The sequence below is a fragment of the Malaclemys terrapin genome, chromosome 12, assembly GCF_027887155.1.
Source record: "Malaclemys terrapin pileata isolate rMalTer1 chromosome 12, rMalTer1.hap1, whole genome shotgun sequence".
Classification (NCBI taxonomy): Eukaryota; Metazoa; Chordata; order Testudines; family Emydidae; genus Malaclemys; species Malaclemys terrapin.
Window position 1 is genome coordinate 18,145,684 of NC_071516.1, and position 19,807 is coordinate 18,165,490.

The 19,807-nt window shown below is 41.9% G+C and overlaps 1 protein-coding gene across 2 annotated transcripts in view; it reads left to right on the forward strand.

Annotated features, from left to right (window-relative positions):
* Positions 1-18,728, forward strand: part of PREX1 (phosphatidylinositol-3,4,5-trisphosphate dependent Rac exchange factor 1) — a 219,720-nt gene extending 200,992 nt beyond the window's left edge. For both annotated transcript variants that reach the window (XM_054045980.1, XM_054045981.1), the window contains exons 27-40: positions 663-751; positions 1,252-1,334; positions 2,060-2,150; positions 3,828-3,956; positions 5,391-5,432; positions 7,970-8,187; positions 8,995-9,094; positions 10,274-10,417; positions 11,184-11,298; positions 11,830-11,896; positions 12,542-12,729; positions 13,304-13,406; positions 14,059-14,126; positions 16,417-18,728. In XM_054045980.1, the coding sequence (XP_053901955.1) occupies positions 663-751; positions 1,252-1,334; positions 2,060-2,150; positions 3,828-3,956; positions 5,391-5,432; positions 7,970-8,187; positions 8,995-9,094; positions 10,274-10,417; positions 11,184-11,298; positions 11,830-11,896; positions 12,542-12,729; positions 13,304-13,406; positions 14,059-14,126; positions 16,417-16,459 (1,480 nt within the window). In that variant the 3' untranslated portion in view covers positions 16,460-18,728. The remainder of the gene's footprint in view (positions 1-662; positions 752-1,251; positions 1,335-2,059; positions 2,151-3,827; positions 3,957-5,390; positions 5,433-7,969; positions 8,188-8,994; positions 9,095-10,273; positions 10,418-11,183; positions 11,299-11,829; positions 11,897-12,541; positions 12,730-13,303; positions 13,407-14,058; positions 14,127-16,416) is intronic.
* The last annotated feature ends 1,079 nt before the right edge of the window (positions 18,729-19,807 follow it).

Here is a 19,807-nt window from a genome sequence, read left to right on the forward strand (position 1 = left end):
TGCCTCCCAACTCCACTGCCTCCCGTGTCAGCACCAATCCCCTCCCAGTACAAGGGGAGAGAGGCTGGCAGGGGCAGGGAGGGGAGGGAGTGTGGTAAGGGAAGAGAAGGGAGTGGGCATGACAGTGCAAGGCTCCACTATGCCCATTTCTCCACTGGCATAAGGTTACGGTTCCCTTCCCTTTCAGCTCTGCCCCTGCAGCTTTAACATATGCTGGAGTTAGATGGCTGAGAATACATGGCCAGGCCCCTGTGCTTGAGCTCAGTGGAGAATCCAGCCCACAGAGTTTAATTTTATATTGGTCACTCCCTCTGGGTGTTCCTGGAGCATCTTTAATGAACTCTCTGTGCCCTGATAGTGATGAGATGCTCACTGGGAAATCAGCATTCTTCCTTTATACGAGACTTGCTCACAATCATGCTTCAGTTGTCCCGGGAACTGAAGGTATGTCTACATTGCAATTAAAACCCACAGTTGGCCTGTGCCAGCTGACTTGGGTTCCCGGTGCTTGGGCTTAGGGGCTGTTTAACTGTGGTGTAGACCAAGCTCTGGGACCCTCTCACCTCGCAGGGACAATAGTGTTGAATATAAACCGAGTGGTAACTGAGTCAAGGTCCTGGATAAGGAAACATTTTCAACATCTTCCTTTCTTCTCCTTCCAGTGAGTGCAACAGTAACCGGGACTCCGTGCTCTCCTATACCAGTGTACGAAGTAATAGCTCTTACCTGGGTAGCGACGAGATGGGATCAGGTGAGTGAGTGCCTGGCTATCAACCAGGTGTAATAAAAGAGGGTCTCCAACATCAGATGGGATGGCAGGCTAAACATCTACAGCTTTGCTGGTTGTTATTACCAGGGTGTTTAGTTGCAAAGGTGGTTCATTCGAAGGAACACAGACCAAACGAGTCACATGATAATTAAGGAGTTGGAGGTCTGCTCTTTCCTCAGTGGACCATTGTACTCATGGTGTGTGGAGGAGAAATTAGGCCAGATTAGAGCCCTTTGTTGCGGATTTGCTTACAGAGGGTATTTGCATCGTCTGAAAAATGTTTTGATCTGTGGATTGGGGAAGGAGAGCTCGCAAGCCACCCAGTTTGTCTTCACTGATCTCTTCAAGGTCATTGTATTGCAATAATATTCTTCATCGTTAAAAGCACGGTCACAGTGCTGTTTGGGTTGGGCCGTAACCACATCACAAGATGTGAGAGACCCAAAGTGATTAGAAAAAAAAATCTTTTTTCCTTTTATTAGGTGACGAACTTCCCAGTGACATGAGGATTCCTTCGGACAAACAAGACAAACTCCACGGCTGTCTTGAGCATCTTTTTAACCAGGTACAGAACACGAGCGCAGTTACGGGAAGCAGCGTATGCTGCATCTCAGAACAAGGTGTCAGAAATACCAGAGTCTGCATTACCGCATCATATCTCAGCGGGGATCCAGCTCGCAAGGGTTTGGAGTCAGATGCGAGGAAGTGGATGTGAGATAGTTTGAGGAAAAAGTTTTGTCTCCAACAACATTCAAGTCACTCTGTGTGGTTAGGACAAGGGTGACCTGCAGCTTTGGATTCATGACAAAGAGCTTTGAAAACAGAGGTGTGAAAACCGACAATGAGTGAAATCTTCCTGTTATGAGTGATCGGAATAGATCTCATGGACAGAAGTTTTGGAAAAACTGTCCCCTATTAGAGGAAAAGAATGCAACCAAAGGATGTTTTTACACATTTATAACCTCAGCTAAATTGTTCTTCTCTATCCCCCTTGTTCACCAGAGCCCAGATCATGACTCTCATGCCCACACTGCATACACAAATTCATACTAGGCTCCTGGGGAGAGATGAGGGTTGGAATGGTTTAATTATGTTTGCTAAGGATGAGATTTCCATCAAAATTAATAGATCTAGACTGTGGTGTGGAGGCATCCAGCTTAGCTTAAGTGAATGTGTTAGCGCCAACATACAGCAAATGCAGCTTTTTTTGCACTTTTCCTCAATGAGTGGCCTCTTCAAAAATTCTCCTGGAGTTTTACTAAGAGTGACCTAATCTAATTCCTGCTCCAGGTGGATGCTATCAATGCGCTCCTCAAAGGATCAGTCATAACCAAGGCCTTTGAAGAAACTAAGCACTTTCCAATGGACCACAGTTTGCAAGGTAAAAGAAATGGTTTGGTTGTATTAAATAATGTAATTTCCCAGAATACAACAAGCCCTTAACATTAAGAACTAGAGGTTCAGAAGTCAGTACACCCAAGTTCATGTACAAAATTGTGCACACATAATTTGCACACACAGTTACAACAGTTATGTATGCAGTCACAATAACTGGACATATAAATGACCAGTGACATGTTGACTATTGGTATTCTGTACTGTTCAGTGGGATCTCTACACATCCTGGAGGACTCACCTCTGTAGCACAACCCTAACAAGCTGCAGCTCTGTGGCACCCAAAAGTTCTGCATAAGTTTGCTTAAGGAACTACTCCACTTCTTTTTGGGGATGGATAATCGCCAGAGTAACACCACACACATAACACCAACACACATTCTGGAAATCAACCCATTCCCAGAGAGAGCACAAATGATGCTGTGTTTCTTTTCCTCAAAGAGGATGATGGGAATTTGGCCTCATGAGTTTGGTGACCAGAATGTGGTTTTTTTCTCTCTGAAAAAGATTGGTGTTTACTTCTTAAACATTTGCTGCATTTCCTTTTCCTCTTGGAACCTAAACTCTTCTGTTCTCTTGGCTGATCTTCAGGTGTTCTGGTCAAGGGCTCTCTCTCTTTCTTTTACCCCTGGTTTTTAGCTACCTGGGCAACTTGCGTAGTCACTCTTCTTCAGAGTTAGGAGAGGTTCCTGTGAACTCTGTGGAAATGCCCTTACGCTCTTTGAATGCAGAAGGAAATAGCAGCCACCCTGCATATATTTTCTTCAAGCTTTATTTTGTTTGTTTTGCTTAAACACAGACTTGTCTATTCAAACTGGATCAATTGCACTGAAAGAGCCTTTCAGTTCACTGCAGCTTCAGGATGGTCCCATATTAATCACTGGGAATCACACTACAGGAATAGACAAGCCCTGATTATAGTCAGCGGGAATCTTTGCCCAAATTACCTTCTTAATGCAGTCCCGAGTTGCAAATAAGCATGAAAAGGAGAGCTTATCATGGTCACATCTCAGTGATGGGTGAGAATTTGCAAATCATCCTGTCTCTTTTTGGAGACAGTAATTTGGCACGCAGGGTCACTCACACCAGAGTGTTTGGTTAAATCGCATAACTACATCATAAGGAATAGAATTTACCCTCTTCAGTTCAAAATACATAGGTTTCTACCTGGTGAAGCAAAGCAGAATATTAACTAGCTTATACGTTCCCAGCAGCTGCGGCCTTAAGTAGGTGTTGGTCTGATTTCCCCCAGGAGGTGACACAGACACACTTGGCTATGCATTAGAAGAAGCAGAGAGAACCAGAGGGGAATGCTGACCTTAGTTCTGCAGCCATGGTGCTCAGGGATATATTTGTAATATATTGCAAAAGAAGTTAATCACACAATTCCAGTGCATTGTGCATGTGAGTCGCATGCCTAATTTTTGTGTATGATGCTGAAAATATAACAAGCGAGGACTCGGTTTTTTACAAGACTATAGGAAATAGCAATCTTTTTTTCTATCTGCATCAGATCCATTTAAGAAATTCCCTCACTGGTGATGGTTGCTGTAGGTGGTGTATTCATTGGTTAGACCTATATGCAAATTATATAGCTAATGAGCTACCCTGAGTTATGTGGCATCTCTCCACTGCCTGGACTAATTTCTCTCTTTTGCTGCAGAATTTAAACAAAAGGAAGAAACCACAATAAGATGCCAGAATAATATTAAATTCAGTGTCCAAGAAGATCCCTGGAACCTTCCACTGCGTATCAAGAACCTTGTTGAAACTATTCAAAAACACGTGGAAGGTCTGTGAATGCAGGATGGTCATTTATCAGTTTCAGTGTTAAAGGAATGTTTTGTTTCTAGAGATGAGCACAAGCTGTAAAGCTCATGGAAGTGAATAAAAAGGGGGAGGGGCCTGATCCGAGCTTTTTGTTGAGATCATTAGGGAGCTAAAAACCAGCTGCAGACTTTGGAGCCAAACATCTCCACTATTTGGGGTTGTTCTGACGTTTGGTTTTGGCCCATACCTGACTGTTAAGATAAAAATTGTATCTATGGAAAAATCTTCCTTCCCTAAGTTCCCAGTAACTTTGCAAAATATTAAAATGGAATGGGTTTGAAATATCCAATTCTTGCTTTATTTTTGCCCTCATGCTACAGAGCATAAGCCAACGTCTTAACTATCAGGGTCAGGAGGAAACATTCTTAAGGGGCAGGTTATTCTGTAACTGCCTATTGCAGAGTTTTGTTCAGTGTTTAATTTGTATGAAAGAGGTGCCAGGGCTCAAGCAATTAGGTGCTGGGGCTCAAAAAAATGTTGACTTTCTTAATTGACGTGGCAAGCCCAGAGGTGCCCAGGCTATGAACTGTCAAGCCCAGAGGTGCCCGGGCTATGAACTGTCAAGCCCAGAGGTGCCCGGGCTATGAACTGTCAAGCCTAGAGATGCTCAGCTCTGGCAAGCCCTGGCACAAATTAAGCACTGTTTTTATTTCACCTTCCTTGGAAGCTGCTGCTATGGGCCACCGTCAGAGACAAGATGCTGTATTAGGTAGACTTCTGGTCACCCAGTCTGGCAGTTAATTTTGTCCCCTAAGTTTAATATGGCAATTGAAATATAGGTTATAAATAGACCTGGATTTTAGAGGGAAGTGGGGAGAGTGGGTTATTGTTCTTCCCAGTGATGATGTATTACAGCACCACAACTGTGGATTGAATGATCATGAGGAACTTTTTTCTAATTCTCTTAGTCTACTTCCGAAGTCTATAGGGACTGAATTGGGTGAGAGTGACTTGCTGGTGCAATTTTAAAAAACACTTAAAGAAAATGAAATAGAAAAAAGACTAAGCAGATGAGCGAAGGAGATGGATGTAATCAGTCCCTGTAACTCCCTGAACCATTACAGTTACAAAACGCCTTGCTTAAAAAGCACCAGTAGGATTCAAGTAGGATGACTGAGTCTGGTGATGCCTACTCTCAAGTGCAAGGCCCAGCACTGAGATCACCTCTGTAGGGATTCCTCCACATGTGCAATTTGTTCCCAATAATTCATGGTAGTCGATGGAGCATTTAATCTATCAAGGTGCCTGATTTATGCCTCGCTCCCTGTTTAATCAAACGTTTTTAGCAAGGAATAAGTCTAGACTAAATAGAAATGGAGAGAGGTGTCTGCAGGGTACAATCAAATCCACCTTTGCATCATGTTTATCAGGTCCTTCCTTCTCTTTACTCTTCTAGATGGGAAAAACCAACTGCTTCTGGCCTTGCTAAAATGCACAGGTAAGGGCTTCTGGCTTGGGATATTGGTGGAAAACTTTGCCATGCTGGCAGATGTCCTAAAGTGTGTAGTTTGGCCAGCATGTGTACATGCATGCGTATGTTTGAATCGCTCTCTCCAGTTCCAGAGATCACAATACCTTATCCAACTAGTGGTGTGCTTGCAAATCTGGTTCAACCGCGCTACTGATGACATTATGCCATTCCTTGTGCTCATGCTGGGCAGCTCTTTCCTACTTCCTTTTCGCTCAGTCTTGCTTAGTCTTGGGGTTGCTCACTTTATGCTCCTGTCTCACCAGGCCTGTTGTAAATGTCATCAAGCACCATGTCCCTTTGCCCTTTCTTCATCTTCTTCCCCTTGTGTAAGCCTCATTCCCAGTTGGCCTCCACTGTTTCTTGATGTGGTAGAGACATGCAGCAAAAAAATGAGAAGCTATTGCACAGTTCATTATGAGGTTGTGGCCTGTCATTCTTTTCAAGCAGGCTACCCAGATAAGGAGTTTGGGTTTTGCCCTGTGTATAATTTTAGGATGTGAATGTCCCCTTTAACCAGTTCATTATTTCCTCAGTGCACCTATATAAGCCCCTTTAGTGTTAACAAGAGCCAAACTTACATAGCAAAGTCCTAAGGGCTTGATCCTGCCTTATTGAAGCCAATGGGAGTTTTGGTATTGATTTTAATAGGAGCAGGCTAAGACCCTAAGGCTATGTCTGCACAGCAGTGTAAGCCCAGGGTTAAAAGACATTCAGGTAGCAAACCCTGGGTTTGTTAACCTAGCGCTTGAGTGTCTACACTCATTTGTAACTTAGGTTAGGACCCGTTGAAACGTGGGGCCCCAGCATCTACACTGCATTATACAGTCCTGAGTTCAACCACCCATATCCCAGACTTCTTGCGCCCTTCCAAAATGGGACCACTCTAGCTCTTTGTTCGTGGGGTAGTGTGGGAAAACTTGACTGTCCAGAGGACAAAACAGTCAGCCCTTGGGACTGGGGGACACTTTTAGTAGATTCCCAGAACACACGTCCAGTGGGGGCTGTGTATACACTGCAAAGCATTTGGGCTTGAACTCTGGGACCTGACTTGACTCAGACTCGGACCCTCCCCACCCATAGTGTCCTGGGACCCTGGCCTGAGCTCTTGGTTAGTGCAATCTGTGAGTAGATGGAAGGCGCGGGGGGTGGAGGAGCGTGTTAGGCTTTGAGTCTGACTCTGAAGTCTGGACTTACATTGCAGTGTAGACGGACCCTAAATTTGTACCAGCATACATTGCAGGCATCATCATTACAAGGGGAAAAAACACACACTGGCAAATCGGATAACTCCCTCTCCCTATTTGTACAGTTACTTCATTTGCACATTTAAATAGCCATATTTTGTATCTGTAAAAAAAGACAATACATAATAACAAATAAAACGCCCTCATCATTTGCTGGATCATTTTTAAAGATGGCTGAAAATCTGGGGCTTGCTTCTCAGCTGCACCAAGTGAGGGTGGGAGGCAAAGGTGGCTCTAAGCCACCTTTTTGCTTCCCCCAGTTCTGGGGCTGGCTGGGGTCCAAACCGACCCCTGGTGTAAATAGAGCTGTCATGGTTTTGGCTCCGCCCCATCCTATCCTTCCTCCTCAGCCCTTTATGGAACACCCCACAGAGAGGGTGTGGAGTTGGCTGTGCCACCTTTACATCATCTAGGGATTCCGTTGTCGATAGAGCAGCTTTGAGCCCTCTTTGCCTCACCTCCAGTGAGGCAAAGGAGACTTGCCCTGTGCTGAGGATCTGGCCCTTGGTCTTGATTTTCTTAGTTCTTTCATTGTTGCATTCAGTGCTTTATAAAAATAATCTGTACCTTCAAAGCCTCCATGTGATGTATTCAGCTTCGTTCTGCAGAAACCACTCTCTTGGGAACAAGAGAGGCTGCTCTAACCTACCTACTGCATATCAGGAGAAACCCAAGGTGCCTAGGAAGCCGCTCTTCATTTATTCATGTGCTTCCCTTTCCTGCCCTTTGCATGTTCTTTGTACAATCTGCAATCCCCTGAAGTGTGACACAGTTTATCTGTCCAGCATAAGGCTGACTGGCAAGCTCAGTGGAAGCACAGTTAACACTGTGGAGATTCCCCCAGGCAAACATGAACCAAGTGGTACCATTAATGGACGTCATGTATGGGACACCTTCATAACGAGGGAGGTAGGGGAAGTGGCATCACTAATAGTGGAGACCCTGTTTCACGAATACAATTGTCAATGAAGGGATCAAGCCAGGTCTGGCATTTAAGACATGGGGGAGCCTCATCTAGCCCTTGGCATCCAGACAAATGGACAAGTAGGCACAGGGCATCTGTATGGGGGAAAACAAAAGGAAGACTGGGCTGGAAAATCCTCTCTCTCATACCCCCACCCTCTCCCAATAGGGGACAGATAACAGGAGCCAGTGCAAGGTGACAGCTCAAATCAAAGGTCATACAGGGATTGCCGTCCATTCCATCTCAGACAAACTCCCTCTGACTCCTTTGTGACTCTCTTCCCTTCTCTCTGGCAGATACTGAGCTGCAGTTGAGACGAGATGTCATTTTCTGCCAGTCTCTCGTGGCTGCTATTTGCACTTTCTCAGAGCAGTTGCTGGCTGCTCTCAACTACAGATACAACAACAACGGGGAGTATGAAGAGAGCAGCAGGGATGCCAGCAGGAAATGGCTGGAGCAGATAGCGGCCACTGGGGTTTTACTTCACTACCAGTCCCTGCTGTCCCCCAGTGTGGTAAGAGAGATGCTAAAGAATGGGTTTCACAGCTCCACAGTGAATGCTGACCTCTTCAAGGTCACCCAGACACTTTCCTCCTACTTACCTCCTGGCCAGAGCCTCTGACTTTATCTATATGGAAACTCCTACCCCCTCAAGGAACCCACTGTTATTCTCATCCTAATAGCCTATCCATCACATACTGATCCCCACAAATGCTAAACTACTGGCCTGGGCCAGGTGAACACATTTCACTATTGAAAGATAATAGACCGCCTGCCCCATTAGGAAGGGGCAGGTTGGTATTTTGCCAGAGAGGTTTCCTTTTCTGGAGTAATGCTGCCTTCTTTACTGTGGACTAATTTCACAGTTGCTAGGAAAGTGTGTGTGACCTGACCTCTGCTGGTGAGAAAATGAATTTCAACAAGCAGACAAAAATGGTTCTTGCTGTTCCCGGAGCTAAGAGCAAACTGCAAATCTGGTCCTTTCTCCATGTGCTGACCACTACTCAGGCAGTGGTATTAAAAGCTTTCTCTCATGCTGCCCTAATTATGTGTCCAAGCCTGACCTCGAGGCACCACATCTAGTATGAGAAGGGCAGGACTGGTAAAATCCACTGGCCTGTGTTGAGTAGGAAGCTCTCAGGCAAATGCCACCAACTTCTGCAGGATCTAAGCTAAAATAATAATTTTAGAAGGAAAATGAGTGTGAAGCTATGAAGGAAAATCAGGTCTGACAACAACAAGAGCTGTGGAGTGAGACACATTTATGCCCACTCTCCCTTTGGATAGATTACCCATTCGTGTTTGTTTCTGTCCACCACAGAAGGAAGAGCGCATCATGCTAGAAGACATCCCAGTCACGCTGTCTGAGCTGGACAAGGTTGCCTTTTGTTTCAAGCAGCTGGACGAAAGTCTCGTAGCAAGTGAGATTTTTGAGGTTTTTCTATGAACTCTTCTTTCTTGCTTGTATTTCTGGTTAATTTACTCCATGATATTAAATCCTGCAGAAGTGCTCAATCCTGAAAGGTGCTGAGCATCTCTTGTGAAGTGCTGCATTCCCACAACTTCCACAGAATGTAATGGGAGTTAAAGCCACGCAGCACCACACTCAAGGGTACATTGCGTGGTTGGGCCCTAAAATGATAACTCGCATCAGCTCTCCCTGTTTTCTGGACCAGGTAGGAAAGGATCATAGCCAATCAGCTTTCTTCATAGCCAGGACTACTGCTAGGACTTGCCTCATATGAGCAAGGAGGAGACACTTAGTGAGATGAGTATCCCTTGCTATCTTTTATCAGACTGACTATCCATTTTGGAATATCTGCTTAGCCCCTTATCCTTCTAAGTCTGTCGTTTGGAATAGTAAGTATTTGTCTCTCTGTGAACTGTAGTGGCTAAAGTGTAACAGAAATTATAATAATAACTGCAGGTAATTGCTGAGGACCTTGCCTCCAGATCTGTTAATTGACTGCACGATAGAGGCTAGTAATGTCAGCCTCACTGCTAACATTCATCTAATGATGCCACTTGTAAAATCTCTACAGTTGGGAACCACTGGGCCCTGCCTGTGTTTCTTGCCCAGCACGTGCAGAGACATGACAGCTGGGGTGAGCAGCTCCAGACAGATGTTTATTATTCACCAGCCTTTCGGCAAGTGAAAGGACGTACACTCCTGCCATGTTTATCCAGTACAAGCTCACATGACAGGATGCTATTATTATTATTAACCATGTTTACTGCAGTAGTGCCTAGGAACAAGCTAAGAACAGGGCCCCATTGTGCTAGGTGCTGTACAAATACACAGTAGTAGACTCCCTGCTTCAAAGTGTTTAAAAATCTGATAGAAAAGAAAGACACACAGTGGGGGAAAGGGATCTTATGTACAAGCAAAGCAATCAGCATGATGGTATCAAACATCAGATTAATTGCTGGCATGTCTTGTAAACAACATGCTTCTTCTGAGCATAGCGTTTCCCTCACTTGCTGCCACTTCTAACTTTTCAGTAACGAGATGTTATTAAATGGACTGACATGCGCAGACATTGCTAGTCTCTCACTGCTGTTTCAGAAAAACACAAATGTCTTTATCTTTGTTTCCCCAGATACTCACGTCTTCTACCACATTGAAGGAAGTCGGCAGGCCTTGAAGATTATCTTTCACCTTGACAGCTACTACTTCTCCAAACTGCCGTCTCGCCTTCAGAACGGGGGAAGCTTGAAGCTGCACACAGTGCTCTTTACAAAAGGTGCCCACAAAATTCTTGACCAAGAAAAACAAGTGATGTGACTCTAATTAGTTGCTAAACATTTTAAGGGTCATTATTAAGGAATGATCATACATTTGTTATTGAAACAAAACTGACAACTCCATTGAAAATATTTTAAGAGGCAAAAATTGACTTCTCCCCAGAATGATAATCTGATATACTGGGTTGAGAGGTTAATATGCTGTAAAACGGTTAGGTTGAGATGTTCATGAGCAGATTATCCCCAGAGATGCCTGCTGTGGGGTTTCTTGCACCTTCCTCTGAAGCATCTAATCAGAGACAGGATATTGGACTAGACAGACCATGGGTCTGATCAAGTCAGAAAATGTCCATGTTCCTATGCCACAGACTGGGATTTCTAAAGGACATATTTTCTGTGCACACGTGTGTATTCCTAGAATCATCTGGGCTGAACGTCAAGGGACCTTGTGTGGACCAGCTAAACCACTGTCCTGCATTGCGGCATATGGCATAGGATACTTCCTTCAGTGCAATAACACTATGACCATATTCCAGTGATCTGGTACCATAGTAGCCCTTGCCCTTTGAGGTGTCATAATGAAAACTGTGGTTCACAGAAGACATCCCCATTGAGGGAAATACATTCACTTCATCTTATTTTTCACATGGTTGGTCTTTGACATGTTTTGGCAGCTACCTAGTAGGGGGATGAACTAGAGAGACAATCAAATGAAAAAATGATAGCCAGAGTAATATAGTTATTAAAAATCTTGTCTCCTTCTAGCTCTTGAAAGCCCAGATAGCCAGCCCCAGCCAGGTGACTCATCTCTAGAAGAACTCCCGCAACAGATTAATGGAGTCTCCCTTGAAAAAGTGCAGCAATATTACCGTAAACTCAGGTAATGTTCCTCTCCTCCCATCCCCCAATAAAAAAAGAAAAGGGTGTTCAGGACCCTTAATAGACAGATTTTTCTTTCCTGGTGGTTTCATGTCTTGTACACAATGATTCTTCGGAGAAGCCAGTGATATGGAAAGGAGATCTCTAGGAAAAAATATATTCCATTTAAGTTTCACATGCTGTTTTTTAATCAGAAGTTTGTTTTTTTTAAATCTTTGGTGTATTGAAAACCACTTAAATTATTTAGCAAAAAATAGCCTTAATTATAAACTCCTCCTGGAATATAGGAATGTGTCAGAAGCAATTTCCATGTAAATTGGACTTCAGATTTTTGACCGGAGGTAAAGTTAAAATAAAAAGACTTTTTGTTAGTCTTCAATCACTATAGAAAGAAACAATTCAAGTGCTTCAGTAAGAAAATACATCATCTTGGACCACAGGACTTTCCTTTCATATCCATCTGAGATGTTATGCAGTAGTTAGTGAAGTGAGATGCTCACCAACTAATCCAATTCTTAATGGCTAATTGCAGGACATTTTACCTTGAGAGATCCAACTTGCCTACTGATTCCAATACAACAGCAGTGAAGATTGACCAGGTATTATTATATTGTGGTAGCACCTTACAGCCCTAGTCATGGCCCAGGACTCTCTAGCACTAGGTGTGATACAAACACAGAACAAACACACAGTCCCTGCCCCAAGGTCTTGAATCAGCCTGTCTGTGGCTCAGTTAGAGGTCTGTCACCCAGAAATGTGATGCCTGCAATCAATTTAGAAATGATCACTTGTCTATTTTTTTGAGAATTTTGTTCACAACTTACAGTACAATAAAAGCAACATCTCCCAGGCGCTCACCTAAAGCTCAGTTCAGTAGTAAACAGTCTGTATTTGGGGCAGATGCTTCATGTGAATGTTTGTGCATGCTGTAGAAGCATACAGAGATTCAGGTGTTTTTATTATAGTGGAGACAATTCAGGGACTCCCATCAGTGCAGTTATTAACATGTACTGGAAAGTAGATTGATACGATTTGTGTTCACTTGCAACAGACTGTCTCAAACCCTTGTCAAGTCCTCACTTTTTGTGCTGAAAATCATATCTACTCTGAATAGTTGTTACTTTAGATCTACCGAGGAGCTGTTAACGTAGAGTATTAGACCCAGGAAAAAAGTTCTTATAAGAGTCTATATAAATGAAGGAGTAAATATGCCACTGATGCATGTGTTCACTATTCCTGTGTAGCTTATTCGCCCCATTAATGCAATGGATGAGCTGTGCAGACTGATGAAGTCCTTTATTAATACAAAACCCACCCAGTCGGGATACTCTAGTAGTAACACACCAGGAGCTGGGCTGCTGCCTATATCCTCAGAGCTCTGTTACCGCCTCGGAGCCTGTCAGATTGCCATGTGTGGCACTGGGATGCAGAGGTGAGATTTAAGAAACCTTCCATGGTACTGTTGTAATACTAACTTTTCTTCTGTATAAGAATCTAAAAAAAACTTTTGTAGTGATAATTCTCACACAGTGATAGTATCCTCACACCTCTTGTCAACTGTCTGAAATGGACCATTGATTATCACTACAAAAGTTTTTTTCCTCCTGCTGATAATAGCTCATCTTAATTAATTAGCCTCTTAGAGTTGATATGGCTACTTCCACCTTTTCATGTTCTGTATATATATATATATATATATATATATCCTTACTATATGTTCCATTATATGCATCTGATGAAGTGGACTGTAGCCCACAAAAGCTTATGCTCAAATAAATCTGTTAGTCTCTAAGGTGCCACAAGTACTCCTGTTCTTATAACTGGTTATATATTTTTAGATAGGAAACCAGAAAGTAAACATAAACTTGGTGTAGTGGCCAAGTTAATTTGCAGTTACAAGCTAAGTAGCTTTGTTAAAAGTCGTAACTCAAGACTTGGTTAAAAGTCATAAGTAATTTAAAAAAATGTTTTGTGGATTTATCATTCCCTTATGTACCCATGTCCAGAAGTACATTGAGTGTGTCCCTGGAACAAGCAGCCATACTGGCTCGAAGTCATGGACTTTTACCCAAATGTATCATGCAGGCTACAGACATCATGAGAAAGCAAGTGAGTATTTAGGTTCTTTCTATTACTACTTCCTTAGCTGGATCACCTGCATGCCTGGGACCCTCTTTGTGGAAATACCAGTTAATTTCTCTGTGGAGATATGTGTTGTGCATATACACACCCACATCCACATCCAGACACTGTAAAATTTGTACAACTGCATGCATACTTTGCAGGAGCAAATTCTAACATTTGCATGTGTGGACATTAGCCTATTTAAGGTGCATACATAGGGTTACATTATTTAAAGTGTGTGCACAGATGTTTGAAAAATGTACAGAATGTGCAGGCTTATGCCCTTGTAAAATATGTGTACAAACATGTACAAAAGAAAAGGAGGCTGGTCTTTGAAAATGTAGGTCATATAGTATACTTGTATACATCCTGTAGATTCCATAACATGTTCTCATGCATACAACATTATATGGTGGCAATCTCCTAGTGTTAGACAGCAGTGCTTGTAAAGTGCTTTGGGACTTCTGTCATCTTAAGTAAACGCAGATGGCTGATGTACCTACCCAGTGGATTCCAGAGCTACTAAAAGTAGTTAATGGATTGTCAGATAGAAATCAGACTCCTGTTACAATATTTTCCCTTAAGGGTCAGATGTTTTATTGATATTATCAATGCCATAAGTTCTGTGTTTCCTTAGGGACCAAGGGTTGAAATCTCTGCTAAAAATCTCAAAGTGATGGATCAGATGCCGCAGTCTGCACCCCGGTAGGTTATGTACAGTATGCGTTTTCTGAGTATTTATGTTGCATCTTTGCACCCAGCTGTGACATTTCCTTCTCAAATTGACAAGCTCTTCAGCAGCAATACACAGAACTATCCCAACCATCACTATACTAAACCAAGTGCACCAGTATTTAAAAAAGCTTTGTTTCAAATCCCCTGTCACTCACCATTAACTTGTAGGCCTCCTGTGTTGTCTAAATAAAACATCACTGCTGATTTTTTTGACAATGGCAATGAATTGCTAAAGCTCAGTGGCTGTCAGTTATCTGTGGAATGCTGAGGAGCAGAAATTCTTGAATGGCAGATCCGACTGCAACTATGCAAAGATAATTCATGAGCTAATACTTTGGCCAGAGCCCCATGAAGTGTCTGGAATAGCCCGAGTGTCTCATGATTTACTGCAGAGTGGGTTTAAGAGCAAGCAGCTCAGAGCAGAGTAAATTTATGGTGATGCAATTCCTAGAAGAATCAATTGCCCGAAGTTATAGCCATTCTGTTGTCTGAGGGTCAAATCTTGAGAGGTGCTATACACCTGCAAATCCCACTGACTCCAATAGGAGCTGAAGATACTCATTGTGTCTCCTCGAAGGACATAATTTCAGGTGGTTTTTACTATCTTTATTTCTGAGAGAGATTTTTTAACCCATCTCCCCTCTCTCTGTCCTCTCCACCTACCTCCCAAACAGACTCAGAAGAGAGAAGAGGTTCTATTATAACTTCATTGAACATTTATAGAATGCTAGGGCCAAATCCTGCTCAGCTATGCAAGTAGCCCATGGAAGTCATCTGCTCCTATGGAAGTTAATGGGATTCATTTGAGTAAGGCAAGTCAGCTCTGGCCCTTAAAATGAGCAGTGGAAAAGATTATTTAGGTATACAGCATCTCTCCTGGACAGTGCAGGTTTATTCTATTATAGTGTTTTATCTGATCCACTTTTGAAAGCCCTATGAGACGGGACTTAAACCATAATATATTTCAGAGTCAGTTTTTCCTTTTCATCCAGTTTCTCTTAGCTATACCGCATTGGACCACCCTAAATAATTCCCCACCTTCAGTGGCAATTGCACCCTTTAGGTGCTTGTAGAAAGTTATTTCAAGCATGTGGTATGAAAACAGTAGTTGGTGGATGAGGTGAAGTTGTCTGTAACACAGTTGGGCCTGGTTTTGCTTTCTCGGAGACCTTTCACAGGGAACATCTTGGTTCTATTACATTCACCCCCTCTCGGATTCCGAGTGCCAGCTCAATAAGGGATGAATGTGCACTGTCTACATGTGACTCTGTGCCATATCCCAAATGTCAAGCATAATAATTCCAGCAGCAGTGACATTTCCCCATTTTAATGAATATTCATTACCTAAGATCCATTTTTATGATCCTAAAGGTGTAATGTGTTTGAAGTAATTCAGGATAAATAACACTGGAGCTGTAGTTGTGATTTACAAAGTAGAGTGAAGTAGAGAAAACCTCATATTTGATTTTAGGGTTTTAAAGAACCTTTCATTTTAGGAAACTTATATTGGAAAAGCCTAGAGACACAGGTTCCTATTTGGTTTCATCAATGTGATGTGCATAAGACTAAATGGAATGAAAATGAGCAAAAGTAAATTAATTTCAGGTAAACTGAATTTGGGCTAAGTATCAGGAAACATTTCCTAGCCGTGAGATCTGTTAGACTGTGGAATAATCTTGGAAGGGAAGTTATGGAAGGCCCCATCATTTGAGTTATTTAAACTTAAACTGGCCAAAGCCCTGGAAAATATACTACAGAGAACCATCATGCAATTGGGAGATGGAAAAACCCCCACTTTCAGCATCTTGTCTATCTCCAATTTCTGGGTTTTTTAAATGTCTCCGTAAACAAGGGTAAATCAACCATATTGACAAGTACATTGATTGGCATCACAGTGGAATGAGACTTGTCTCAGTTACAAATGTCCAGGCCATATAATAAAAAAACTTAGTAAAAATCCTAAATTATGGCTTGCCAACTGCTAAAGGCCTAAATCTGACTTGAGTTGCACAGGGATGGAGTAAGGTCTCAAAAATAAAAGTCATTTTTTAAAATAACACCTCTGTGTTTTAATTAGCAATTCTCTAATGGCACATTTAGTTTGCAAAATGATTAATAATTACAACTAGCTGAATCTTTCCTGTCAGACTATCAGTGAGTGCTTTTTAGAGTGATAAAAAGCTGAATGTCATATGCTAATTCTAACAGCTTTTTATGATCATTATGCCATGTAACACCAACTTTTAATCCTCCCTTATAGACTCTACAGGCTGTGTCAGCCACCTTTAGATGGGGACTTATAAAAATGAAAGAGACACCCATGTTATGGAGTCAATAAAGTGTTCAGCTGAGAGCAACCGTGCCCGAGGACCCATGTCAACTGACACTGGTGGTTGTTAAATGGAGACGGAAGGATATGGTGCTGGGTGTCTCGTGTTCAGTAAGAGAGATGAATCTGCGACGCCCACCTGCTGAGAACTCCTACAGTATATGGGCAACGATTCTTATGGTTCCTTGGCTTATTGGAGAAGTTCTCTAACCATAAACACCCTTGAGCGGAGACAAACAAACTGCCTTCTGCCAGAATGCCCAGAAGGAATAGCAATTCCATGTCAAGAAACTGCAGCTTTACTAATGACTCAGCTGCGCTACTGGCTGAAAGTTGTGGCCTTCAAGTTATGGATCCGTAAAGCAAAAGCAAGATGAAGCACATCTACTCTCCCAATAGTGTATCTGGCATCCATTTAATTGCCAGCATAATTTTGGTCAGTGGTCTTGAGTAACACATCAGAAATACCACTGATTTAACATACTGACCTGCACTTTTGAACAATGAGTAGCTCAAGTTTCTGGTTTATTTCCATATGAATATAAAGTATTTCTTTTACAGTCATTTTCCTCTTCAGCCCAGTGAGAACCAATCTCTGTATGCTGCAGAGTATACGTTCCATAATACTTACCATTACTTCCTCTTACTTACTGTAGCGTTCAGGTTTGGGATTAACATTTTTTACTAATGGTCTATTATGTATTCTGGAAATACAATAATATTTTACAGGAGAGTTTGGCAATGAAGGATTTTTTAGGAGAAATTACAAAGAAAATAAATTGCAGTCCTATACTCTGATTATTTGAACAGATGTAGTTTTTAAAACCAGGTCAGAAGAACTATAGTTATTTATGTGGAGTGGAGTATCTGTTTTGGATCATGTTATTATATATACAAGATTTAAATAAAAATTATATTGTTTAAAATGGGACCAATATGCTGGCAATTACACAGCTAATCCCAGTTTACTGGAAACAATTCTACATTATTTAAAATCTTTTGGTATTTAAGTAGTCTTTAATACAGTTATTAAAATGTATTAGGAAGGCTTTTAAGTTAAAAGAAAAAGGAATCATGTATATAATGTACTTTATTTTTTTCCTATTTCAAAATTGTTCCCCATTCTATCAGTATTAGCATTAGTGCAGTAATTTTCTCCAAATTACTGGCTGATACTCATTGAGAATGTCAGCAGTCTCAGGCCAGAAATAATGTTCTTTTGGAGTGAGTGCCTTAATAATGATTCACTTATATCTAACAACATTCCACACCAATGGGAGAACCTAACATTATTCTCTTTCACCATAGAAAAGCCATAGTCTCTTTTAAAACAATTCATTGTTGGGAGACTCCAGGAACTGTTTGGCGTGATGGACATTCTAGAGAATGAAGGTTTTCTTTTGTTGGTTTTTTTTGGGGGCGGGGGTGTTTTGTTTTTTGTGCTGAACAGGGCATTAATGAACTCCAGTTTTATTTGGTTAACAATCCAATCCATCCCAAATATTAAGTTAAAAATCATCTCTTCCCACTTGGCTGTGAAGGTTTTTTTTTTATTTGATTTCTTCAACTAGCACAAAATAACTTACTACAAGTTTTGAGGGGTTGTGTTGGCTTCCTGAATTATTAAATGTTTTTAACATTTTTGTTTCTTTCATTCTCAGACTGATTTTTTTGGGAGGGGAGAACACACTTTTGTTTGTTTTATTTACTTTTCAGTATTCCTTCTGACCCACCTCAGTCCACAGCTGAGGCGTATGTGAGTCAGTCTCCTGTTACATCTCAGACACAGGCGGCAGTTACTGTAGAATCCATTGCACTGCAGTCAGATCAGCAGAACATTGTTTCAAAGCAGTTTGTGCTTCTTCATAATCTTGGAAGACTTAATCTTGCCATTTGCTGTTGAAAAGAATGATATTTCTTGAAAAATCCCCTAACTTAAAATTAACTGTAATGATATGTAAAGAAAAACTATTGAAACACCCAAGAAATAAAAACATCGGGGCCAGTAACCTCTCCTGGGGTAAATCAGCATAGTTTTGTTGACTTCAGTGAATCTGATTTACCCTGCCAGATGAGGATTCTGACCTACATTTATGCAGTTCGTACAGACATTGAAGGCGCGTAGAAGATGATCTAAGGGCATTTACACTGTGCACTGTTTTACATTAAAATGTATGTGTTATTCTCATTAAATACATGCTAGAACATTTTATTATTAAAAGTTGGTTTATATTACAATGAAAGAGGATATGATTTTATTTATATAAGTTACCCCTTTAGTTCTTTGTTATTAAACAGAATTTAGGACTTTGCAGAGCTATGAAAGGTCGAAAGTTGAAGGTGTTTGAAAAAGTTGTTTTTTGATATCTGATCAAACTCCCTCTGCAGTGCCGAGCTCTTCCTGTTTGTGCAGTACCACCCACAGATGCGGTTTCACTTCAGAATTCTTATTAAAAATAGGACAGAGCAGTTCTGAGACTGTAGAATTGCAAAGTTTGAGCCCAGGCCTGAAAAAGTGAGCACAGTTGGAGTAAGAAGGCTGTGCTCATGCTAAACTACAAGTGAAGTCAGCAGAGCAGGCTCAGGCTATAGAATCTTCAAGACTAAAAACAAAGTCAGAGTTAGACTCCGTATCCCTGCAACTGCTCCAGGAATACGGCGTCTGTTCTGGCTGGCTCTGACCAGCAAATAGTTGAAGTCGTCTCCTGCTTTGTCCCTGAGGTTTTGCATTGTGTGTGCAGGCATTGGCCAAGCAGCCTCCCTTTCCATGATGCATCATAGAGGGCCACTTTACAGTATCAGTGTGTGTGGAGGGGTGGAGCAGGGTCCCCCTAAATGGACTCTTCTCTGTTTGGAACTAAAGAAACAAAGCGTTACTGCTCATTTGATCCTAGATCTCCTGAATAAGCAGGCTCGGGATCTGGATTTTAGAGTTGGTGGGATCCATCCTGCAGCCTTTCAGCAGGTATAACTCCCACTGAAGTCAGTGGCAGTTCTGCATGTGAATAGACTGTGAGATCCAGATTAAATACTTCATGGGTCCAATTTTAAGGTAAGTCTCAACCTAGCCTTTCATTCTGTAGGCAAAATTCCACACTTGCAATTTAGCATTCACAACAAACTACAGGCATAATAGGCAACACTTGGACATATTTTGCTTTGTGCCTGTAAACAAGCCATTCAATGTCCAATTAGCCGATATCACTGCATGAACAAAATTGTGAGTGCAAGTATTTATGGACACAGAGTTGCAACCACAAAATTAGAGGCCACTTCTGAAAATCTGGGCCTGGATAGTAGCAGCATTATCCATTTCCATATG